The 19,898-nt window shown below is 43.4% G+C and overlaps 1 protein-coding gene across 4 annotated transcripts in view; it reads left to right on the top strand.

Annotated features, from left to right (window-relative positions):
* Positions 1-19,325, top strand: part of PDS5B (PDS5 cohesin associated factor B) — a 281,843-nt gene extending 262,518 nt beyond the window's left edge. For 3 of the 4 annotated variants that reach the window (XM_075061644.1, XM_075061643.1, XM_032782003.2), the window contains 4 exons: positions 2,377-2,825; positions 2,940-3,041; positions 6,829-6,970; positions 17,846-17,979. In XM_075061644.1, coding sequence (XP_074917745.1) covers positions 2,377-2,825; positions 2,940-3,041; positions 6,829-6,970; positions 17,846-17,881 — 729 coding nt within the window. In that variant the 3' untranslated portion in view covers positions 17,882-17,979. Of the gene's footprint in view, positions 1-2,376; positions 2,826-2,939; positions 3,042-6,828; positions 6,971-17,845 lie in introns of all 4 variants that reach the window. The other variant, XM_032781999.2, reaches the window with a different exon arrangement.
* The last annotated feature ends 573 nt before the right edge of the window (positions 19,326-19,898 follow it).

The following is a 19,898-nucleotide window of genomic DNA, read 5'->3' as shown; positions in this document are numbered from 1 at the left end:
GCTGAATTACTGTGCCTAGTGTGGCCGCATGAAATCGAATTTATAATATCAGTTTTATAAAACCGATTTTAGCTAATTCGATATTATCCCGTAGTGTAGATGTGGCCTGAAAGAGGTTCTCCAGCTGGTTCAGAGTGAAAACAGTTTTCCCAGGCCTTGCTTTTATTCAGCATGTTTTGGACTATCTTCTGTCCCTAAAGCATCAATGGTTTAGCAAGTGCACCTCACAGTTGTCTCAACCTTCCTCCTCCCTATTGATGAACACTCTTTTTTTTTTTTTTTTTCCTCCAAATCTGAAGTCCATTAAATTTCAGAAAGGCTTGGACAGACTTTTTCCACAGATTCAGGATCCTGTTCCCCATGGAGCTTTAATCTAGCCTTAGTAAAGCCAGTGGGTCCTCCTTTTGCACCTGTAGTGACCTGCTCTCTTTTGAACCTTTCTATAAAGATTGCATTTCAGGCTATTACGAAAGCTACCAGAGTAGGGGAACTGAGGACATTTAGTAACAGATACAGTTTTCTTCACAGAGAATCTTCATCCTCACCCAAGGTTTCTTGCTAAGGTGGTTTCCCGTTTCCATTTAACGAAGCAATCTTCTTGCTGACCTTTTTCTCAAAGCTTCATGGCCATAAGGTGAGGAGAGGCTTCATAATCTAGATGTTAGAAGAGCTTTATCTTTTTATCTGGACTGGACCAAGTCTTTTTAGGTCTTTGACATAATTGTTCATTGTGTTTTCAGATGAAATAAAAGGCTGCCCACTATCAACTCAAAGGCTCTCACCTTGGATTTCCAGTTGTATGCACTTATATGCTAATATGATGCCTCCAGCTAGAGCATTAGGTCATTCAACTAGGTCCCAAGCAGCTTGTGCGGCCTTTCTGGCTCACATTCCCATATTAAACATTTGCAAAGCAGCAACCTAGTCTTCGTGTCGTAAATTTGCCTCTAATTACGCAACCTCTCAACAGTCTAGAGACAGTATCAGAGTTGGACAAGTAGTCCTCCAATCCCTGTTCAAATGACTCCAAGCCCACCTCTATTTTGGAATTTGGACTGGTAACTTGAACCACAACTAGATATATATGACTAAGCTGAGAAAACGTGATCTGGCCACTGTAAAAAATGGTTAGTAAGCTTTCTCTAGCTGCTGTTGCACATATCCATTCTATGACCCTCCCTTCTTACCCTTTCTATCAGAATCTATCTGGTAGTGAGAGGTGTCAGGGCAGCTCTGCCTTTTATGCCTGTGCACTGTGTGTGAGGCACTGGGAGGTGCTCATGTTGCCCCAACTGATACTGCAAAGGGAAGAACTCTCAAACTGTGCACTGAAGCACACATAGAGCTGCAGTAGGATGAACACGTACAATACATCTCAAAGAACAATAGTTATGGAAAGGCTAGTAACTTAAAAAAAAAAAAAAAAAACAGTAACCAAGTCATTGTCTTTTAGTTAATATCTCGTCCTGTAGGCTTCCCTGTTCTTTCTCACAACTCCTTCTCACTGACTGGGCTTTCCACCTTTTTCTTGAGCAAAGATGGGGTACCAGAGCAGAGACTTCTCTTCATAAACTCTCTGATTACTAATTTAAGTCTTCACTGGGTAGTTTGAAAGGAGAAATGTCCAATCTGTATTTGAATGGCATACTGGTGAACATGTCTGCTTTCAACCAAATAGGGACAGAGCAGATGTCAGTATGCATTTAAGAATTATATTTGGATTGCAATATATTGATGATGCTTTACTAAATGTATTATTGGTGTAAAATGATGTAAATTTCCTTTTGGACTGCTCTCCCTTTTGTGTGTGGGGGGTCTAAATATAATATAGTCTTGTGTATTGGTAGGGAGATCAAGTGTTATAATTTTTCAGCTATACTGAGCCCAACACCAAAAGTATGAAACTGGGAATACTGTATTTAGAGAACATAATTTACATATTATTTTAAGTAACCTATTTTCTGCAAGCTCCTCCTATACAAAACCAGACAAGATACTACATCTTGGTCCCTTACCACCATTAAAGAATAGAATTATGGGTATTTTTGCAATGTCTTAATTATCCAGTTACTTGCATATTTTTACAAATGAGAATCCAAGTGAGCAAGGCCCCACATGTTGGTAGGCCTTAATAGCCAGCTTCTTTAGAATATTTTCTGTCGTCTTGTCAACATTTATGTATATATTTATATACCCTTGCAAAGGTATTTGAAGTGTGGTGCAAGATCTTACTCTAATACCTTAACTTTAAGGCTTTATTTGTTGAGGATGGAAAATTGCCATAAATTACTCTTCTTTATGGATTGAAAATCACTTTAGTCAAATAAGATCATTAAAATGTTTCATTAAAAAAAGTAACCTAATCTATCTTTTCAGTCAGAGATTGAGAAGCCCAGGGGTAGAAAGAAAGCAACCATCACAGACTCAGAAGAGAAGTTGGGCATAGATGACCTGAATAAATTGGGGCAAGAACAGAAACTTAGAGGGAGTCAGCGGGGGAGGAAAAGAGCTGCAGTTGTTTCAGAATCTGATGAACCACAGTGGCCAGAGGAAAAAAGGCTAAAGGAAGATGTATTAGAAAGTGAGGATGAACAAAACAGTCCACCAAAGAAGGGAAGAAGAGGACGACCTCCTAAAGCAGCTAGTGGGGGTACACCAAAGGAAGAACCAGCAGCAAAGACATCTAAAAGGGGCAGAAAAAAAGCAGTGCCTGTAGCATCAGTAGTGGAGGAAGAGGAGGAGGAGGAGGAGGAAGGGCAAAGTGAAAACGTGGAACAGAAGCCAAAAGGCAGGCAATACAGGACACCAAGAAGAGCGCAACAAAGGTGTGTCTCTTTTCTTATAAGTGCATTCTTAAAAAACAAACAAAACAAAAAACCACACACCTTGAATATTAACTATAATTTGATATTTTGCAATTTCGGTCTCCCTCAAAACAGAGTAGAACCGTCTGAAACTAGTGCAGTTGAATCAACACAGTCTACACCACAGAAAAGACGAGGAAGGCCACCAAAAACACCACCATCACAGCAAAAAAAAGGGTAAGTTCTGAATGTAACCTTCAGAATTTTCATCTAGCCTTCCTATTGAAAGGTCAGGCTTTATCCACTTGGAGACCATCTCAGTGGTTAATATTTTTTATACAAGATGTGCCACAGTCTACAGAGAGTTACTATTCTTGAAGGTCTTAGGCACGTGGTTTGCCTCACTTCTCCGTAGTTACCTGTAGAACTGTAGGTATCTGAAGCTCAGTCAATATATATGACAGGAGTATGGTGAATAAAGAGGAAGAACTAGAAATATTAGTACATAAGCTAAATTGTTGTTTAATTGGCATCACAAAGACTAGGTGGGATAAGTTTAATGACTGGTATATTGGTATAGAGCAGGGATGGCCAAACCCTGGCTCATGATCCACATGTGCCGCTTTAACAGTTAAAGAGAGGCGCACAGAGCCCACCATGTCCCCCACCACACACACACACACACCATTCTTCATCTCCCAGACTGGCAGGTCTTCTGCCATGCAGCAAGGTGGTGGGGCTTGGGACTTCAGCCCTGCGGGGTAGCCCCAAGCCTTGGCTAACAGTCCTGAGCACTGGCAGGTGTGCCCAGCTCTTGAAGTTCTGAAGATTATCATATGTGGCTCAGACATTCAGCAAGTATGGCCACCCCCTGGTATAGAGGGATATAGTTTATTCAGGAAGGACAGGGATGGTGTGTTGCATCATACAACAAGAATGTATACACTTGTCTGAGGTCCAGAAGAAGGTGAGATTGGTAAAATTAAAAGGGATCAAAGATGGGTATGAAATCTACTGTAGACCACCAAATCAGTACAAGGAGGGGTTGATAAGGCATTTCTGGAACAAATAACAGAAATAGCCAAAACATAAGACCTTTTAGTAATGCGGGTCTTTAACTACACAGACATTGGTTGGAAAAGTTGTATGGCAAAATGCAAAATTTCTAGTAAGTTCTTGGATGTATTGGGAGCAAATTTTTGTTCCAGAAAATGGAGGAAATAACCAGGAGGGCAGCCATTTTAGACTTGATTCTGACTAACAGGGAGGAATTGGTAGCGAATTTGAAGAAGGAAGGCAATTTGGATGAAAGTGATCATGAAATGATAGATTTCATGAGTCTAAGGAAAGAAAGAAGGAAGAGCCGCAGAATAAAAACAATGGCCTTTAAAAAAAAAAAAAAAAAAAAAAAAAGCGGGGGGAGGGGGCAGGAGGGGCGCAAACTGGAATGTAAGGTCCCATAGGAAGAAAATCTAAGGGATGAAGGAGTTCACGAGACTCCGCAGTTCCTCAGGTTAAAGTTAAAGTGTTAAAGGCATAACTGCAAACTATCCCAGTGTGAAGGAAAGATAGGAAGAATACTAAGAGGCCAATATGTCTACATAAATAGCTCTATAGTGACCTGAAAATCAGAAAAGAATCCTACAAAAAGGATAAATGGACACACATCAGATATCAGGAATGGCAATATACAAAAACCTGTAGGAGAGCACTTCAACCTCCCTGGCCACACTGTAGCAGACCTTAAGGTGGCCATCCTGCAGCAAAAAAACTTCAGGACCAGACTTCAAAGNCACAGAATGTACAGGTATCAGGCTGACACAGAATGTACAGGTATCAGAGGGGTAGCCGTGTTAGTCTGGATCTGTTTCCACTACTTGCGTCTGACGAAGTGGGTATTCACCCACGAAAGCTCACGCTCCAAAACGTCTGTTAGTCTATAAGGTGCCACAGAATTCTCTGCTGCTTCTACAAAAAGTGGAAACAGATGAATTGCCAAAGAGGAGTACAAAAGAATAGCACAAGATTGTAGGGACAAAATCAGAAAGGCTTGAGCATGAGACATAAAAGGAAGTAAGAACAAGAATACATTGGGAGCAAGAAAGACTAAGGAAAGTGTAGGTCCTCTACTCGCCAGGGGAGGAGAGCTAATAACTGATGACATCAAGAAGGCTGACATCAAGAATGACTGTTTTGCTTTAGTCTTCACTAAAAAGATTAATATATAAATAAATAAATATATGGAGATATGGAACTGGAAGGGACCTTGAAAGGTCATCAGGTCCAGTCCCCTGCCTTCACTAGGAGGATCAAGTACTGTCACTGACAGGTTTTTTTTGTTTTTGGTTTTCCTCAGATCCCTAAATGGCCCCCTCAGGGATTGAACTCACAATCCTGGGTTTAGCAGGCAGCGAACATAATACCTATCTTTAAAAAGGGGAAGAAAGCATACATGGAATTATAGACCAGTGAGCCTGACTTTGATACCTGGGAAGATACTGGAATAAATAATTAAACAATCAGTTTATAATCACCTAGAGAATAATAGTGTTCTGATGAATAGCTAGTATGGATTTGTCAGGAACAAATTATGCCAAGCCAATCTTTTTTGACAGGCTTACTGGCCTGTTGGGTAGGAGAGAAACAGTAAACATAGTATATCTTGATTTTTAGTAAGGCTTTTGACACAGTCCCACTTGACAGTCTCATAAGCAAACTAGGGAAATGTAGTAAATGTAAGGAAATGAAATTACTAAAGGTGGGTGAGCAACTGGTTGAATGACCATACTCAGAGTAGTTATGGTTCATTGTCAAACTGGGAGGATGTATCTAGTGAGGACCTGCGGGGTGAGTCCTAGGTCTGATACTATTCAATATTTTCAAAAATGACTTGGATAATGGAGTGGAGAGCATGCATGTATGGATGACCCCAAACTGGGATGGGTGGCAAGCACTTTGAAGGACAGGGTTAGCATTCAAAGGGACTTGGACAAATTGAAAAATTCATATGAAATTCAATACAGAGAAGTGCAAAGTACTTCACTTAGGAATGAAAAAATCAGGTTGCTAAGCAGAAGGGTTCTTGCATTTTGGATGTGGCCACCCAAAATGATGTGGCAATTGGGGGTTAGTGTTATGCATAAAGGGTTTGAAGTGGGCAGTTAAGGGTAAGCAGGCCATGTAGTACACCTGTACCCTGATATAGCGCTGTCCTGAGAAGCCAAAAAATCTTACCGCATTATAGGTGAAACCACATTATATCGAACTTGCTTTGATCCGCTGGAGCGCGTATGTGTGCACACGCGCGTGCGCTGCTTTACCGTGTTATATCCAAATTCATGTTATATCGGATCGTGTTATATCGGGATAGAGGTGTATATTACAAAGTGTTGTAATAAGCCACAAAACCAGTGATTAAGTCCATGTTTTTTGGTGTCTAGCAAAGTTCCTAAGCGTACCTTTTGAAGGTGTTGTGCAGGTTTCCCTTGAGGACAGGTATTGAAAGATCAGATATGGAGTGACTGCTTTGTGAAAAGTGTTCTCCCATGAGAGAGATGGTGCTTTTGTCTTTCATTTTACCACAAAACCAATGATGTACTTGAGAACCATGAAACCCAACAATATAACTGAGCTACAGATATCATTTCATAAGGGTTATTGATATGGAAAAAAAAACCCGCCCCTTGGCCTGCAATTTGACTTAAGGTGTTGGGAAGAAAAATATATCCAATTTAAGCCCGACATAAATAGTCCTAAACATATTAATGGTCTGTCCTCATAAATATCTTGTACTCCTGATACATTATCCTGGAGTAATTTTGGTTGCAAAATCACTCAGCCTAATAGAATCTGTACCCTCTGGTTACTGATATAAGTAGGTGGGCACTTATAGTATAAGTTTTACAGGAAGCAAATTAAGAACAACTGTTTAAAAGGCTAGCTGGAAGTTTTTTTCCATTGCAGAGTTTGTGTGCTTCAAGACCCATGTGCTGTAAAATTAATTTTTTACCATTTTTAATTTTAGCCGTGCTGGGCGCACCAAACAAACAGCAAGTAAAGAAAATGAATCTAGTGAAGAGATGGATATATTTCAGGGTAGTTCTCCTATCAGTGATGACATTCCCCAAGAAGAAGTAATGGAGGAAGAGGAAGTTTCGACGATCAGTGTAAGATACATGTTTGAAATGTGTTCTGTAGATCTATGTGGTACCTCTATTCCTAATGTTGATGAGCAAAAACTCACTTTTCAGATTCTGATAGTATATATTTTAGCTCTCAAGATATATTTATGAGGAGAGCTGGTGAGAATTTTCCATGAGTGTTTTTTGGTGAAAAATAGGAATTCTGCAAAATTGAAATTTTGTATGGGAAAATTGTCGATTTTTGTCAGACACTTTGTTTTCCGTAAATTTCCAAAAATTTTGTTTCAAGACCTTACTTATCTCAGCATTTGCCTGAGCTGCTGTGATGCCTCATGGGGGTTGCAATTCATGTGCTTCTTACCTCCATTCTTCAACATGGGCAGGACACCCCAGCCAAACTGTATCTCCCGTGATACATCACAGTCATGGAATTCCTATGATGCACCTGGGCCAGAGGGGAGGAGAGATTGTCAGACATCCTGGGAGTTCTGTGATTGTGGGGATGTGGTTCAGTTGGGGAACCTAACCCCTGGGAAAATTGGAGACATGATCTGACCAATAACTCCCATGAAGTATTGCAGTGGCTCGGTCATATGAGATTAATGCCCTGAAATGAAACATTTTGACATTTCTGAATAAACATTTTCAGAATGTTTTTTGTTCCACTGTAAATTTCAACATTTTGACTTTACATCCAGATTTGGGATGTAGAGAAATGTTGAAATTCAGAATTTCCCATACAATGGACATCTTGTTTTTCAATAATATCCTTCAATATAAACCTCTACATCATAAATATTCAAATATGTACCTGTATTGGTGGTGTATATTTTTAAGTGAGTGTGCTTGTTTGCCTTGTGTGTAAAAGGATGTTTTAAGGTGGTCTTTTCCTGATCAAGGTGACTAGCTGAATGTCTGAAATCTAAGAGTAATAAAATATTTGTGTAATTTAGTTATAATCATTTTAACTTTGTTTTTTTTAATGGTAACACTATAGCATGTATATTTGCATAAGGATTATATTATTTAGGCAACCTTATCTCTAAGTTAACAATTTTAAAATTGTATTTGCTAGTTTTCTGCCAGGAAAAAAAATGAGCCTTAATAGTTAAGATTAGGTATACTGGGGACATCAAGTTTTGTGTGGTACCCGGCTCCTAAATTCAGTAGGAGATGGGGAGGTTTTTCAAGTTAAATCCCGGAGTTCCAGAAAGAGAGTTGGTAGTTTTTGAGCTGGAATAAAGGTCTTTCAGGACTGTATAATTTATTATGGAAGGTGGACAATGAGTGGCCAGAATAAAAATTGAGATAGGAGGCACTCCCTGGCTCAGTGTATTTCCTTTTATTTTTTTAAGCCCCATTCCTTCCTCATCTACAGTCTATGTTGCCTTTTAAACTTTAAAGGAATTTGGCAGCTCTTTCCCCACTACATCTGAAAAACTTTCATTTTCCTTGTCCTGTGAAGCTGAGGAAGTCTGAATGTTAGGAAATTGTCGTCTACTATGATGTGCCAAGCAAACAGACTTTAAACTAAGATAATTTAACACTTATGGCTTAGTTTTATGTACTTACATTTTTAATGCTAAAGCTTTTAAGCAAAAAATGCTGAAGTACTTAACCACCTTAGTAAGAATGAAGTTTGCTTGTAGAAGAAGAAAATATTAAGAAGCTCAGTGAAGTCCCAGAATGACCCTAAATTCCAGGGTATTGGGGAGCTACTGAATGTCCTTGAGTACATGGTTGACTGCATTCATCTGCAGAATTGGGAACCTCATAGGTCAGAAGAAGTGATTGAAGGAGAGATGCAGCCAGCAACCCTTGGACCCTGAGGAGTTTATCGGGTCTTCAGAAATTTGGTTTCTGGGGTCTACTTAGCCTGTTGAACTCGAAGTATAATTTTGGCCTGGTCTACACTACGTGTTTAAATCGATTTAAAGAGTGTTAAATCGATTTAACGCTGTACCCGTCCACACTACAGCGCCCTTTATATTGATATAAAGGGCTCTTTAAATCGATTTCTGTACTCCTCCCCGACGAGAGGAGTAGCGCTAAATTCGATATTAATCATATCGATACGTTTAGTTGTGTGACGGAAATCGACGTTATTGCCTCCGGCGGTTTTATTCCACAGCAGTGCACCACTGACCCTCTGGCAGGCAATCTGAACTCGGATGCAGCGGGCAGGTAAACAGGAAAGCCCCGCGAAATTTTTGAATTACGTTCCTTTTGCCAGCGTGAGCATACTCGATCAGCTACGCGGTGCGTGGCTAGTCCCAAATCCAAAAAAATCCAGCATGGACCGTTCGGGAGGATACTGATTTTCTGTAATCATCTTTATGGGGAGACAGATATGTTGTATTCAGAGCTCCGATGTACATGAAGACTAAAATGCAAAGCGTTTGAAAAAAAAATCTCCAGGCTACACAATGCTGCATGACAAGTAACGGAAAGCCAAGAATCAAATACGCTCCTGAGGGAGGAGGGTACTAGGACCCCTACCTCCACAGTCACCACTCATCTCTGAAAATATTGCATCTTGCTGACTCGCCCACATGTTGCAGTTCAAACACAGTGTCTGGCGTCTCAGAAAATAGGCTTCCTCCGATTTCCCCCCACCACCACCACGTGAAAGAAAAAGGGAGAAATCTTCTTGACTTCATTTCAATGTCACCCTATCTGTATCAATCTGCTGGTAGACGCATGCTCAGCATGTAAGACGCAGATTATCCGCTCCCTCCCTCCCCTGTATAGACGTATCAATAGACTTGATATTCATCGATCGCCAATCACCCAGGTGCTCCTGGCTCCTAGGTGAGCTGGCCAGGGGCGCCTGGGATAATAATGGAAACTCCACAGTTTTCCCAGTAAGATGGACAGAAGAGGTAACCACCTCCCAATGCAAAAACTTAGCCTGGCTATCAATCACTTCCTCACCTTCCTGTGTAAAAAAAGATTGTACTGCCTGGACTTATATAGCTGCCGCATCGCTGGCTCCCCCCACACCGCTATTCTGCCTTTAATTATCGAGCCAAAGGCTGCTCCCCCTCATTTTATGTCAGCTATTCAGTGTTTACTTATTCCTGCCTTCTTTATTACTTCATGACATCAAATGGGCAGACACTTGCCTACGGAGCCTAGGAAGGTTGGGGGAAAGAAGCCAACGGTTGGTGCGGTCTGTTGCAGGGGTCACCCCCTTGAGTTACTGGACATGCCGGGTAGAGCGCTGTGTGCTTTTCTCTGATTCGACTGGTCCGTCTGAATAAGCGACTTGTGCCCTATATTCTAGGCAGGACTGACTCTATTTTTAAAACATTAGAGGTGAGGGATTAGACTCGGGGAGATCTAATCCCAATTGTTGTCTTTTGTGTGTGCGCCCGGCGCGATTTCAGCAGGGGCACATCATGATAGCATGCGGACAAGTACAGAGGGGAGAGGAAACCGTCTATTTCTAGTGACCAGTAATTTACTCCGGGCAGTAGACAGTATCAGACGATTTGGTAATCTATCTATTGCTATCATGCAAATCAGCAAGTGACGTGCTGTTGTAGCGCTGGATATGTTCTCTCTGTCCGCCCGGACCTCACGTACATTCCCGGTGCCGGCCAACACCACCCCGCTGCCGGGCTCTATGGTTGCCGTGCTATGGCGTCTACCAGGGCAATCCAGGGAAAAACGGCGCGAAAGGATTGTCAGCTGATGTTTTCCCGGAGGAAAGAATGACTGACGCCATTTTCCCAGAACCACCCGTGGCAATAATGATTCAACCCAGAATTCCGAGGGGCGGGGGAGACTGCGGGAACTATGGGATAGCTACGGAAGAGCTACCCAGAATACAATGCTTCAGAAATCGATGTTAGCCTCGGACCATGGACGCACAACGCCGAATTACTGTGCCTTGTGTGGCCGCATGAAATCGAATTTATAATATCAGTTTTATAAAACCGATTTTAGCTAATTTGATATTATCCCGTAGTGTAGACGTGGCCTTAGTATCTGTACAGCGGTAGCATATAGAAGCCCCAGTTATGGGTCATGGCCCCATTATGCTAGGCACCGTAAAAAGTCATAACAAAAAGATTCTCCCTGCCCCAAAGAACTTCAAACTAAATGTAAGACAAGAGAAATAAGGTGGGTACAGACAGCAGGAGCATAAGGAAACAAAGATGCTACTGGTCAACATGATAGGCAGTGGTCTCAACACGTCAACTGCCCAGCCATTATAAAGTTCTTTGTAGGTAAAATATAGCTATATTTATATGGTATAAACCATATGGCTACTTTAAGGAGCTCAGTAAATTGAACAGAAGTTCTTCGAGTGCTTGCTCATGTTGATTTCATTGTAGGTGTGCACACTCCCACGTGTGCAGTCATCGGATATTTTTACCTTAGCCATGTCTATAGGGCCGGCTGTTTCCCCCCTTGAGTGTAGCACTCATGCGCTGGTATATCAAGCGCTGTCGGCCCTGTGCACTCTCAGTTCTTTCTTACTGCCTGTGGTGGTCAGTTGGAGTGCCTTTCCTTGCTCATCAAGGACTTGCGGTTTTCCTTATCTTGGACTTTGTGCCTTTAGGCTTGTACATCATTATCTTTACTGTTAAGTACCTGTTAAGTGTTGTAGTTAGAGTTGGATCCCAGTGGGGACTTCGCTCCCAGTGGGGCATGTCCCAGTCTCTGGGCTTTAAGCAAGGCCACCCAGAGGATTCAGGGGGCCAGGGGCAAAGCAGGGGAGCTGCAGCACTTGTACTTACCTGGTGGCAGTCTGCGTCTTCGGCAGCACTGAAGGGCCCCCTGCCACCGAAATGTCACAGAAGACCTGGACCGCCACCGGGCCAGGGCTCATGGGGCCCTAGCAGGGCCTGGGGCAAATTGTCTCCTCCCCCTCCCCCCCCACAGCCTTGGCTTTAAGCCCTACAATTCCTGTAACGCACCTATGCCTATTAGCAACCCCGATGGCAGCTGCCTCAAGTGCCTGGGGAAAGCACACATTAAAGAGAGGTGCAAGATTTGTAAGAACTTTTTGGCCTTGCACCCAGAAGGAGAGGGATATCAGGCTTAGGGCTCTCCTTATGGAATCCGCCCGGCATAGGTTGACCAGCACCTCAACATCAGCGCAAAGTGCACCACCGGCACCATTGCCCACCCGGCACCATTCTTCATTGCTGGTCCCTAAGAAGAGGGCTAAAAAACACAGCTCGCCGACGAAGAAGGTGGCAGTGAGCAAAGAGTCTGCCCCAAGTTGCCCATCCACAGTGGAGCCCCACAGTCGACCATCTCCTGCTGAGGCTGTTAGCGTGGGGAAAGGTCCTCCTCTGACTTCAGCGAGTGGTACAGGGCCAACTTTTCTCCCAGCACCGTCACAAACTCAGATCCTGAAGGAGCTCAAATCTCTGCCCATGCTGACAGCATAACCAGTGTTGCAGGTCTTGACTAAAGCTCCTCAAGCAAGTCGATAAGGTTCCCCAAGGAGCGGTGGAGCACTACTGGTTCCTTGAGATAACAGCGTGCTGTCCACTTCCATACCGATGGACACCAATACCATCGTCTAGATCATCGCAAACTTCTCTTCGGTCTCCAGCGTCGTGGTCGCCGCTGTTGCAATGTGATTCGCCAAGGGAGAGCCACCAGTCTCCCTATTATCGAAGTCGGCCGCAGTCCCAGAGGTCGTCGTCCTGATGCTGTGCCCGGTCACCACCGCCATGGGAATGATCTCTTTTCCACTTCCAATTTCCCTGGCACTCCCCCTGCTCACCATGCTGTTGGTACCGATCCCCAGCACATGGGTCTCCAGTGTCGGTGGTATTAAGGCAAACTTGGGCCTGGACAGCCCTTATGTGATCTCCAGAAGGTGGTTCCTCCAGAACTGAGGGGCGTTTCAGCCCATCACCCCAACCTCAGTGGCGAGACTGGGCATCCGAGCCAGTGGCGGCATCAGGACAGTGATGATAAACAGGACAGTGGCCTGCTCAGGGGCCATGTTGGAATACCTGGGGGGGTCCAGTCATGGTGTTGTCCCCCTCGGCTTACTTGTCGGTCAAAGCTGTGTAGCAGTGATCATCGGCACCGGGCCCAGTCTGAAAACACACCTTGTATCCGAGGTTCGGGAGGCTGCACCTACACGTAACTCATCCTCTCCAGCGGAGAAGGAGGAACAAGCCCCCCATCCACAGGTTCAGTACTCCTAGTCATCCCCTGACGAAGCAGTCGCTGGGCCCTCCAGTGTCAGCCCTGCTGACGACTTCAAGGACCATCAGGCTTTGCTCTGGCAGCTGACTGACGACCTGGGCCTGCAAGTGGAAGAGATGGCTGAGGAAGAGGACACTTTTCAGCGTGCTGTCAGCCTTCACCACATCTGTATTGCACTATCCGTGCACGACGGGGTCTTAAAAATTGCCAAAGGCATCTGGTAGACACCCTGTAAATACTGTACATAGTGATACACTGTACAAGGGAGAGGTGCTGTATATACACCTCCCACCTCAAAGCAGACTGAGAAAAAGTACTTTGTGCTGGCCAAAATCTTTGAATAATTATATAGCCCCACTCGCTGGTGGTCTTTCCGGCCAATGAAAAAGAGAAGCAGGAGAACACCAACTTCACCCCATGAAATAAGGAGGTAAAAAGATTTGACTTGTCCGGAAGAAAAATTTATTCCACTGCAAGTCTACAATTTCAGGTGGTGAATCACCAGGCCCTCCTGCGCCACTGTATCTTCAGTTTATGAGACTCTCTCCATAAACTCAAGGACTCCCTCCCACAGGACTCAGCCCAAGAGTTTGTTACTCTGGTGCAGGAGGGCACCTTGGCGGCCCGCTCTGCTCTTCAGATGGCATGAGTTGCGGCAGACTCAGCAGCCGGGGTGGTCGCATCCGTGCCAGTTATGAAGCACAGCTCCTGGCTTCAGGTCACTTTGATGGGAACAGTCTGTTTTCCAAGCAGACTGATGTGAGGCTGCACAGGGTGAAGGACACCAAGGCCACCCTCCGTTCGTTGATATCCACACACTTCAGTTGGCACATAAGCCATTCCTGCCGCCCCTGCCATCAAGGTCCTGGCAGTCTTGCCCTGGACCTGCAATTAGGAGGGATGGGGCACTGCTTTTCGTCATTGCCACCTTTCTACTTCCTGCTTGCCTGCGCCAGCTGGCCAGACCAAGCATTCTGCAGGGCTGAAACACTTGTTTTGATGGCACAATTGAGAGCGATGCCCCAGCCAATTCCCTGGGTCTGCTACCTTCCTCAACCACCTGTTCCCCTACTGCTTGGCCTGGGTGTGGGTTACATCAAACCTCTGGGTCCTGTACATAATATCGCGGGGCTATACCCTGCAATTTTTGGCCAATCCTCTGTCCCACCCCCACCACTTCCCCGTCCCTCTTCAGGGACCCTTCTCATGATCAGCTCCTTGTTCAGGAGGTCGAGAACCTCCTGTGTCTGAGGACTGTGTGGAGGAGGTTCCTCGGGACAAGAAAGGAAAGGGATTCCACTCCCGGTACTTCATAATCCCAGAAGCAAAAGGGGCCTCAGACCCATTCTGGACCTGTGCTTCCTCAACATGTCTCAACACATGTCTGCATCTGGTGGGGCACATGGCTGCAAGCATGTACATGGTCAACAATGTTCGACTTCATCTGCATCTGCTGCAGGTGTGGCTGGCCTTGGTCTGTATCCCTAGCAAACACTCCCTGGACAGAGTGGTCACAGTACCAAGCCACATCCTTTCATCCCAGTTGGTGGTTGGATCCCAAGTCGGTGCTTCAGGGGTCCAGATGGAGACCTCGGCTGTGGAGCCCCCCTGGGCAAACTCAGCACCCAGGGCCACTGGCTGCGGGATGATCGGGCCCTCCATGTCAATGTCAGGGAACTCAAAGTAGTTCGCCTGGCCTGCCAGACATTCTTGCCCTACCTGAAAGGCAAGGTAGTGCAGGGTCCTGACTGACAATACCGCCACTATGTACTGCATCAACAGGCAGGGAGGGGCCAGATCCTCAGTCCTCTGTCAGGAGGCGCTCAGCCTATGGGCTTCTGTGTGTGGCATGCCATTCATCTAATTGCTGCCCATCTGCCTGGCTCGAGGAATATCTTTCCAGATCATCTCAGTGTGACCTTCTCTTCTCACCACGAGTGGTCCCTCCATCTGGAGATGGTCAGGTTGATTTTTCCAACAGTTGGGAACTCCCCAGGTGGATTTGTTCATGTCCAGGATGAACAGGAAGTGCCACCAGTTCTGCTCCTTCCAAGATCTGGACAAGGGCTCCCTCTTGGACGCCTTCCTCATTCCGTGGATGGGGGGTGCCCGTGTATGCTTTTCTGCTAGTGCTATTCATCCATAGAGTCCTGGTGAAGATCAAACAGGAGAGAGCAAGAGTCATCCTTGTGGCCCTGTCAGCACTGGTTCGGCATGCTGTTGTATCTATCGACAGTAGCCCTTCTCCTGCTGCCCTTTCGACTGGATCTGCCATCGCAGAACCACGGCAACCTGCTGCATCCGAACCTGGTGGCACTGCACCTGACTGGGTGGCTGAATGCAGAGGAAAGAGCTTGTTCGGCCCGCGTTCAGCAGGTGTTGCTCGGCAGCAGAAAACCCTCGATCAGGGCAACCTACCTGACGAAGTGGAAAAGGTTTGCATGCCGGGCCTCGGAGAGACGTGTCTGGGCCGAGCAAGCCTTGCTGTAGGACATCCTGGATTACTTGTTGCATTTGAAACATCAAGGGTTGTCATTTTCCTCCGTCAGGGTCCACCTGGCGGCCATCTCAGCACTGCATCCCCTGGTCCAGGGCAGGTCCCTCTTCGCCCATCATATGATGGTGCATTTCTTGAAAGGGCTGGAGTGCCTCTACCCACATGTCCAGGAGCTGGTTTCCCCCCCGGGACCTGAACCTTGTGCTTTCCAGACCCATGGGTCCTCCCTTCAAATCCTTGGCTTCCTGATCTCTCCTCCTGTCCTGGAAGGTCTCCTTTTTGGTCGCTATAACATCAGCCCATAGATCCATCAGAGATCAGGGTGCTCACTTTGGAACCACCCTATATGTGTGTTGTTGGGGTTTTTTTTCTTTTTCTCAAGAACAAGGTGAATCTGCATCCTCACCCGGCTTTCCTGCCCAGGGTTGTGTCCCAGTTTCATATTGGCCAGGATATATTTTCACCCGTCCTGTGCCCGAAGCCCCATGCATCAGATGAGGAATGAAGGCTTCACACCCTGGACATCAGATGGCACTGGCTTTCTACATATAACAAAACTGTTCCTTAAGTCAATGCAGCAGTTTGTCACGGTGGTGGATAGGATGAAAGGTCACCCTGTGTCCTCCCAGAGGATCTCGTCCTGGATCACGGCCTGCATCCATTACTGCTATGAGCTGGCTAAGATACCCTCGCCGGTAATTGTAATGGCTCACTTGACTAGGTCAGAGATGACATGGGCAGCATTCCCTGTACAGGTGCTGGTGCAAGAAATCTGTCAGGCCGCGACCTAGAACATGTGGACGGAAGACATGTCGCATTATGCACTGACCCAGCAAGCTCGTGATGGCACTGGCTTTAGCAGAGGTGTGCTACAATCTGCGAAGCTGTGAACTCTGAGCCCACTCCAAAGATTCTGCTTATGAGTCACCTACAGTGGAATAGGCATGAGCAAGCACTCAAAGAAGACAAAACGATTACCCACCTTTTCGTAACTGTTGTTGTTCAAGAGGTGCTGCTCATGTCCATTCCATTACCCGCCCTCCAGTCCCTCTCTGTTGGAGTTGTTGGCAAGAAGGAACTGAGAGGGCATATGGCCAGCAGCACCCAATACACCAGCGCATGAGCATGGCACTCAAGGGGGTGGCACTGCCAGCCCTATGGATACCGCTAAGGCAAAAATCTCCGATGCCTGCAAATGTGGGCATATGTGCACCTACCATGAAATGGACCTGAGCAACACATCTTGAACAACAGTTACGAAAAGGTGAGTAACTGTTTTTTCCCCTCTAGTTCCTGTTTGTCAAAGAGCTGCTAAGCAATCCCTGAGTACCTGCCTGCTGAGTTTAGAAAGTCTGCAGGAGTCCTTACAGGCCTTAGAAGTTGATGTGGAAAATAGTATTTCTTGCTGGTTAGTCATATTTTCTCAGTTTGCTTCTACAGCATACATTGAAACTTCTATGACAGATAATTCCAATAATTTAAGTTCTGAGAGATTACCAGTATCTGTAATTGTGCCAAGTTTAAGGCTTGTTACTTTTATGAATTTTAGGCTTGGCAGATCCAAGGAACATATGTGATACCAAGTTTAAATTTTAAATAAGTATTTTTCATTCCTTTAAACTTTAGAAGATTTACTTTTAATTTTCAGAAAATTCGGTCTTTATCTAATTCTTCAGATAAGCATGAAAGTTTTTTGTTTTAAATTTGGGAATGATAGACTAGCATTTTTGTATCTAACCACAGGATTTAATCCCTCATGTAACTGCAAGTCTGTATAAACTGGGGAGCTGCAAACAATGCCTCTATACTATAGAACAGATGTAATTGCAGAAAAGCACAGTTTATAAGAATCAAAACCAAAAAATGCAAAGTCTTGCCCCAAAAACTGTTTAACTAGTAGTTTACTATTTGGGCCAATTCCAAGAACTGCCCATCTACAGTTTTTTGGTAACTGGTATCTCCCAAAAAGGGGTGGTTTTTTGGTATTACTAGATGGAGAACAGGCCTAAGGAGCTCCTATAAATATATTATTTCATAGCTTATGAAGAACTGTGTAAATTCATTGTCAGTCTCAACATTTTTTCTCATAATGGAATACATTTACACACAAACTTTTTAAAAATAATGTATGTGCAGCTTTTCTTTAAAATAAATTAATTAATTACATTTTAAAAAATAATTTATAAAATGAATCTCTTGACTCTCTCTTCAAATAACAGGTACGTCGCAGAACTTCCAAAAGAGAGAGGCGATGAGGAAGCATGTCATTATCCACGTTCCAAGAATGTTCATAATTTGAAGCTTGAGGCTGAATGAAGCTGTTAGTGCACAAAATGGGGTTGCTGAAGACAAAAACTTACTTTACATTTATTACCCCTACATTTGCAGTCCCTAGGTCACAAGCTTTAGCCACACACATGTTGATATCATTAACTGTGGATTTTTGTGAAGTGTAATGTGCGCTGCCTTTGTAGACATATGAACTAAAAAAGAAATGTGTAAATAGCCCTTTTTTAATGTTTCTGATTTCTGAAGTGCTTGTATAGCTTTTATCAGTGGCTTTAAACTGACAGTGCCCAACTGTTTATTAGATCTGTTGATTTAAAAAAAGAAAAAAGTTTGTTAGAATGGATCTCAAGCAATATCTGTCAGTGTTCATCTTTGTACTCTCCTTGACATTTAACTGTGAAAAAAAAAATCAGTTGAATAAATAGTGCCATTTGCTTTTGCCACTATTTGTTTAGGGGGGGGAGAAAAGGAATGATCTTTGTTTCCTTTGTGTATCTAATCTAGAGTTTACTTTTAAGCACCTACCTGTCATCAAAGTGCTAAATTACTTTCTTTTACCAGTGAACAATGTCTGATAGAATAATACAACATATTCAAATTGTGAAATAAGTTGTCTAATTCACTTTACACCTCAGTATTGATGCCAGGCTTTTCTGGACTTCTAGTGGCATTGAAAATTCAGAAAGGATTTAAAATATTTTAATTTTAAAAATGTGTTATTAAATAATGTACTGAATTACCCTATCCATTTTATCTTCCCCTATCAGTTTTTATTAATCTACTGTATCAATAAAATTCTGTAACTGAATGAGTTTTTAATAGTCTAGTATGTTAATGTGTATAGATATTTCCTCCTGAACATTATGTTCACACAGAGCAAATTATTACTACATTATAATATGAAATCTGATATATAAACATTATGAAAATACAGTTCTTATTAGAATGTAAAGTTAATCACAAAGAAAAAAATTTTATTGATGCAGTGTGTCTTTATAAAGCTGTTCTTGAGAGCCAAGTGTTTTGTATTTTATAGTGAGTTGCATGTTTATGAAAAATGTGCTGAAAATGGGATGTAATTTTTTTTGGAAACTCGTTTCTAGCAGTAGTATATGGTAGGTTGCTCATGAAAGCACCTTCTACCAAGAGTTTGTTGTACTTATTTTTTGTGAGCCAAATTTTTTTTGGTATGAAGAGCTAAATTGTCATTGAATGACCAGCTGTAGGTTTTTGCAGTCAGGTATTCAGGATTTGAATGAAGCTCGCTTTTATTTAGTGCTACCTTAGAGTTGTTGCATTTTTGTTTGTTGGGTGTAATCTACAAAGAACAGAGATGAAATATGTAAGGCAGTATCCTATGTGCAGTTTTACAAACTGTCTTTGAACCAAAATGTATAGGTGGTTGTTTTATGCTTAGCCAAGCACGTTTTTATAATTTCAGGTGCACTTCTCCCTCTGGTTCCTTGCAGTTGACGTGAAAAAGATCAGTTTCTAACTTATTAAATCTTTATCTCATTGAATAATGGAGCATTTTCATATAACCCATCAAAGCATATGTTGTTAAGTTATATTGCAAGATAGCACATAGAGCATAGTGATGTGAGAGAGGATGATAGTGTTGAAACATGATTTTACCGATTTCAGGACTACATCATAAGAAATTTGACTGTTTTCTTTTGACTTTTTCAATTTAAAATTTCTGTTCATTGAAAACTTTATTTTCAAAAAGTAGATTATTCTGCCTCTACTGAAGTTTTACACAGTATTCAGCTATTCTACAGTTATACCCATGAATACGGGGGAACTGCTGCCCGTAAGGGCAGTTAAAGTTGGTTTAAGTAACTGACTTTGAAACTTTCATTAGCACAACTAACCTCAATAGCTTATTTACACTCCAGCAGTGCAAATGCAAGTTTTTTATCCTATAAAATAAAATTTGAAATTTAACTTTATATTTTCTTCATTGACAGAATTGCACTGAAA

This window comes from Chelonoidis abingdonii, chromosome 1 (assembly GCF_003597395.2).
Source record: "Chelonoidis abingdonii isolate Lonesome George chromosome 1, CheloAbing_2.0, whole genome shotgun sequence".
In the NCBI taxonomy this organism is placed as follows: Eukaryota; Metazoa; Chordata; order Testudines; family Testudinidae; genus Chelonoidis; species Chelonoidis abingdonii.
This window is presented reverse-complemented; position numbering and strand designations above follow the sequence as displayed.